Source organism: Pristiophorus japonicus, chromosome 1 (genome assembly GCF_044704955.1).
Source record: "Pristiophorus japonicus isolate sPriJap1 chromosome 1, sPriJap1.hap1, whole genome shotgun sequence".
In the NCBI taxonomy this organism is placed as follows: domain Eukaryota; kingdom Metazoa; phylum Chordata; class Chondrichthyes; family Pristiophoridae; genus Pristiophorus; species Pristiophorus japonicus.
Window position 1 is genome coordinate 532,830,579 of NC_091977.1, and position 6,000 is coordinate 532,836,578.

General features: G+C 44.9%; 1 protein-coding gene across 1 annotated transcript in view; it reads left to right on the forward strand.

Annotated features, from left to right (window-relative positions):
• Window positions 1–5,566, forward strand: part of rida (reactive intermediate imine deaminase A homolog) — a 62,670-nt gene extending 57,104 nt beyond the window's left edge. The window contains exons 4-6 of the mRNA XM_070896630.1: window positions 1,129–1,197; window positions 2,698–2,753; window positions 5,363–5,566. Of these exons, the coding sequence (XP_070752731.1) occupies window positions 1,129–1,197; window positions 2,698–2,753; window positions 5,363–5,437 (200 nt within the window). The 3' untranslated portion in view covers window positions 5,438–5,566. The remainder of the gene's footprint in view (window positions 1–1,128; window positions 1,198–2,697; window positions 2,754–5,362) is intronic.
• Window positions 5,567–6,000: the final 434 nt, after the last annotated feature.

Consider the following 6,000-nt stretch of genomic DNA (forward strand, 5'->3'; position numbering starts at 1 on the left):
CAATCCTCTATCCATGCTAATATATTATCCCCAATCCCGTGAGCTTTTATCTTGTGTAGTAACCTTTTATGTGGCACCTTATCGAAGGCCTTCTGGAAATCCAAATACACCACATTCACTGGTTCTTCCACTCGCTTATTAAGTTGATCACGTATTAAGTTTAAAAGAAATAACATGCTGCAGGGAACAGTAGCATAGTGGTTATGTTACTGGACCAGTAATCCAGAGGCCTGGAGTTGCGAGTTCAAATCCCACTGCGGCAACTGGGCAATTTAAATTCAGTTAAATAAATCTTGACTAAAAAGCTATTGTCAGTAATGGTGAATTTAAAACTACCGGATTGTTGTAAAAATCCATCTAGTTCACGCATTTTCTTCCTTTAGGAAAGAAATTCTGCCGTCCTTACCCGCTCTGGCCTATATGTGACTCCAGACCCACAGCAATGTAGTTGACTCTTAACTGCCCTCTGAAATGGCCAAGCAAGCCACTCAGTTGTTCAAGGGCAATTGGGGATGGGTAATAAATGCTGGCCTTGCCAGCGACTCCCACATCGCATGAACGAATATTTAACAAAAATTGCAGCAGTGATCACACTACATAAGAAATAGGAGCAGGAATAGGCCATTTGGCCCCTCGCACCTGCTCCGCCATTCAATAAGATCATGGCTGATCTGATCATGGACTCGGCTCCACTTCCCTGCCCGCTCCCCATAACCCTTTACGCCCTTATCGCTTAAAAATCTGTCTATCTCCGCCTAAATATATTCAATGACCCAGCCTCCACAGCTCTCTGGGGCAGAGAATTCCACAGATTTACAACCCTCTGAGAGAAGAAATTTCTCCTCATCTCAGTTTTAAATGGGCGGCCGGTTATTCTAGTTTTAGTTTTCCCTATGAAATATCCTCTCTGCATCCACCTTGTCAAGCCCCCTCATTATCTTGTATGTTTCGATAAGATCACCTCTCATTCTTCTAAACTCCAATGAGTATAGGCTCAACCTATCCTCATAAGTCAACCCCCTCATCTCCGGAATCCACTACAAAAGTGCTTCATCGGCTGTAAAGTGCTTTGATACGTCCTAAGGTTATGAAAGGCGCGATATAAATACAAATCTTTCTTCCTTTTAGTTGTAAAAACAACTGTTCTACTAGCAGACATCGGTGACTTCAACTCTGTTAACGAAGTTTACAAGCAATGTGAGTATAGATCTTGTGTTTGTATATGGACGGAGGGGGGATAAGAATTATTACAATTCAAGAGGGTGAATGTTGAAGCGATATTTTTGCAGTTCTATTTAACTGCAGCTCTGAAAGGCTTTCATGCTCGTAATCAAAAATCTACATCAGTCTGCATTATTTCAATTTGTGTTATATGTATTTGCTCTCCTTGACTGACACATTTTATTTTATTTAGCTATTTACAATATACATTAATGATTTAGACAAAGGAATTGAATGTAATATCTCCAAGTTTGCAGATGACACTAAGCTGGGTGGCAGTGTGAACTGTGAGGAGGACACTAAGAGGGTGCAAGGTGACTTGGACAGGTTAGAGTGGGCAAATGCATGGCAGATGCAGTATAATGTGGATAAATGTGAGGTTATCCACTTTGGTGGCAAAAACAGGAAGGCAGAATTGAAAAGCTGAGAAGTTATGTTAAACTTAGATGGAACCTTACTTAGACTTGGAGTACTGTGCACAATTCTGGTCTCCATATTACAGAAATAATATATAGGCACTGGAGAAGGTGCAAAATAGATTTACTAGAATAATACCAGAACTGAGAGGTTATAACGATCGGGAAAGAATGAACAGGCTGGGGCTCTTTTCTCTAGATACAAGACCGCTGAGGGAGCTCTTTAAAATTATGAAGGGGTATTTGATAGGTTAGACATAGAGAAGATATTTCTGCCTGCGGGGGAGACCATAAACCATCATAGGCAGTCCCTCGGAATCGAGGAAGACTTGCTTCCACTCTTAAAATGAGTTCTTAGGTGGCTGAACAGTCCAATACAAGAGCCTCAGTCCCTGTCACAAGTGGGACAGATAGTCATTGAGGGAAAAGGAGGGTGGGGCAGGTTTACCGTACACTCGTTCCACTGCCTGCGCTTGATTTCTGCATGCTCTCGGCGACGAGACTCGAGGTGCTCAGCGCCCTCCCGGATGCTCTTCCTCCACTTAGGGTGGTCTTTGGTCAGGGACTCCCAGGTGTCAGTGAGGATGTTGCACTTTATCAGGGAGGCTTTGAGGGTGTCCTTGTAATGTTTCCTCTGCCCACCTTTGGTTCGTTTGCCGTGAAGGAGTTCTGAGTAGAGCGCTTGCTTTGGGAGTCGAGTGTCTGGCATGTGGACAGTGTGGCCTGCCCAGCGGAGCTGATCGAGTGTGGTCAGTGCTTCAATGCCATAGATGTGAAATAGTCATTAATAAATCCAATAAGGAATTCAGGGGAAGCTTCTTTACACGCAAAGAATGTGGAACTCGCAAGGAGTGGTTGAGGCGAATAGCATAGATGCATTTAAGAGGAAGCTTGATAAGCACATGAGGGAGAAAGGAATAGAAGGCCTTGCTGGCGGTCAGATGAAGTAGGATGGGAGGAGCTCATGTGGAGCAGAAACACCAGCGCAGACCTGTTGGGCCGAATGGCCTGTTTCTGTGCTGTACATTTCTATGCAAGTAAATTTGTGTTTCTTTCTCAGATTTTAAAACCAACTTTCCAGCCAGAGCTGCCTATCAAGTCGCTGCATTGCCACGGGTACGTTGTTTTGGATGTTTGGTGTGTTGCTGTTGTCCTCCTGGAATGTATTTGCTTCATGGGTTCTTTGATTAAGAATTCATAGCAACACCTTACTATTAAGAACTAGTTGCTTTATTCGCAAAAGGTTTAACAATCACAATACACATTCCCAGTTCATCCACCAGGCTCACACTCAGCTGCCTACTCATGGATCCCCCGAACTCAACTGGCTGGGGTTTTATTGAGTCTTGTGGACATCACATGACTGGCCAAGCCACTCACAACTCAACAACTCAACAAATCTGTACAAGCATACAAACAGGTGCATACATTACACCTCCGAATATTCCGAATTCACTGCAAATTCAATCTCTAGGAACATAAATCAGCATTTCAAATGGAATGTTGGCCTGTATTGCAAGGGGGGTGGAGTATAAAGGCAGGAAAGTCTTGCTACAACTGTACAGGGTGAAACCACACCTGGAGTACTGCGTACAGTTTTGGTCTCCTTATTTAAGGAGGGATATACTTGCATTGGAGGTAGTTCAGTGTAGGTTCACTAGGTTGATTCCTGAGATGAAGGGGTTGACATAAAGAAAGGTTGAGCAGGTTGGGCCTATACTCAGTGGAGTTTAGAAGAATGAGAGGTGATCGTATTGAAACATATGAGCTACTGAGGGGGCTCAACGTGGTAGATGCAGAGAGGATGTTTCTACTCATGAGAGAATCTAGAACTAGGGGGCATAGTTTAAGAATAAGGGGTCCCTCATTTAGAACTGAGATGAGGAGGAATTTCTTCTGAGTGTTGTAAATCTGTGGAATTCTCTGCCCCAGAGAGTTGTGCAGGCTGGGTCATTGAATATATTTAAGGTGGAAATACAGATTTTTGAACAATAACAGAGTGAAGGGTTATGAGGAGCGGGCAGGGAAGTGGAGCTGAGGCCAAGATCAGATCAGCCTTGATCTTATTAAATGGTTAAGCAGCTCGAGGGGCCAAATGGCCTACTCTTGCTCCAATTAATAATGTTCTTGCGTAGATGAGGAAAGACGGGAGGATGCTCAAGTGGAGCACAAACGCCAGCATGGGCTGGCTGGACCGAATGGCCTGTTTCTGTGCTGTTTATCCTATGTAATCCTATATTCTCTAGCGTTTAGAAGAAAGAAAGGTGATCTCATTGAAATATACAAAATTCTTACAGGCTTGACAGGGTAGATGCAGGGAAGATGTTCTCCTGGCTGGAGAGTCTAGAACCAGGGATCACAGTCTCTGAATAAGGACTCGGCCATTTAGGACTGAGATGAGGAGAAATTTCTTCACTCAGAGAGTGGTGAATCTGTGGAATTCTCTACACCAGAGGGCTGTGGAAATTCAGTCACAGAAATCGATAGATTTTTGGATATTAAGAGAATCAAGGGATATGGGGATCGGGCGGGAAAATGGAGTTGAGGTAGAAGATCAGCCGTGATTTTATTGAATGTCAGAGCAAGCTCGAGAGGCCGAATGACCTACACCTGCTCCTAATTCTTATGTTATGTAGACCATTTAAGCCGAATGGCCTGTTTTTTACTCTCTTAACTACCGGTTAGGATCATCAAAAAAAAACTTTAACAGAAGTGCCCCCTTATTAAAGGGGAACAAATAATAAACTCCAGACTATAAATAAAACCAAAGGAACCTTATCACATTAGAGCATGGTGTTATTGTCTTGTCCACGTCGACTACACCCTCTGATGCCCACCCATCACAGAAAGCCACAAGCGTACTGGCGGACACCGCACGCTCCCTCTCCAGGGATGCCCGGGCACAGGACATAGATACGGAAGAGAGGCAGGGTGATCTGTTCCTGTGCTGTAAACATTTATACATCTCTAAAAGTGTTCTGATCCCATCAGAATTTAGTGAGTTATGGGGGGCCGAAACTGTACACCTGCCGATTTCGCTATGTTCTGGCTGTCCCCTTGCATTGGGGCAGCCTAACCTTCAAAATTCAGCACTTTGGGGATTTTTTTTTCGAGTGGGGCGGAAGTGGCCTCATCATGGGGGCGGGGTGGAGTAGCCGCGGCTGTCAGTCACCAACGCCACGCTGATGATGTCATCGTGCTGCCAAGTCACGATGTCTCCTTCAGTTAAAGGGGCGAGCAGTTGCGGACTCTGCAGCCACTTTAGTGACACCCTCCCTGGTGGCCCAGTGTTTATCGGCTGGCCCAACAGCCTGGCACCCAAGAGAGGGGGGGGTGACAGGCTGCCTGTTGGCCGCCCGGACGAACCCGCGGCCATAATTGTCGGCCCGACCTGACAATCAGACGTCAAAATAAAATAATGGCGGCCGCAGCAGTGCGCCCTCCCCTTTAAGGGCAGCCGGGCCACCATGCCACAGAGAGTGTACCGACAATAAAAGCTATCGGGCACGACCGCCCCGAAACTGAGGAAGGGCAATTTCCGAAATGGCGGCCCCACTGCGGAGAGTCGCCGGCCATTCTGCGCCGCCCTGTGGCCACCGCTTTCGGGCGGCCGGAGGCCGTATCAAAAGGGGCAACTTCAGCCTCATGGAGCCCATGCTACTGACCTGTCTGCAGATTGAATATTTAATTCATTGGTATGATGATTTTTTTTTTCTTCATTGCAGGGAGGACGAGTTGAGATTGAAGCTGTGGCTGTATTGGGGCCTATTGTGGATGGACCCATGGACCAGAAATTATAAGTTGGAGACTAATACTGTGGGGCTCAAGTATGAGCAACAAGGCAGTCACTGCACTGTGATTTAATATTTGTCTTGTATTCTTTGTACGGATCAATCATTTAAAAAAAAAAGGCAAGATTTCAAAGTTTACGTTATGATTGTTTTTGATTTTATTTTTAACTTCTGATTGTCTTTAACAAGAACTCTAATTTTCCATTAACTAGTGATATATTATATCCTGTGATCAAAGTTTTACTGAATATACCTGCTCTGAACTAGTCCAGCTGGCCTTACATGGTTATTGATGTCTTGGTTCTATTCTTCTGTCTCTCAAAATCTGTGCAACATTTTAGTTCAGTTCCGAGGGAAATACTGGAATGTCCTTCGAAGGAGATGTTAAACCTGGATTGTGGGGATTATCCTATGAAGAGAGATTGAGTAGGCTAGGCCTATATTCTCTAGCGTTTAGAAGAATGAGGTGATCTCATTGAAACATTCAAAATTTTGACAGGGTAGATGCAGGGAGGATGTTTCCCCCTGGCTGGGGAGTCTAGGGATCACAGTCTCAGAATAAAGTGTCGGCC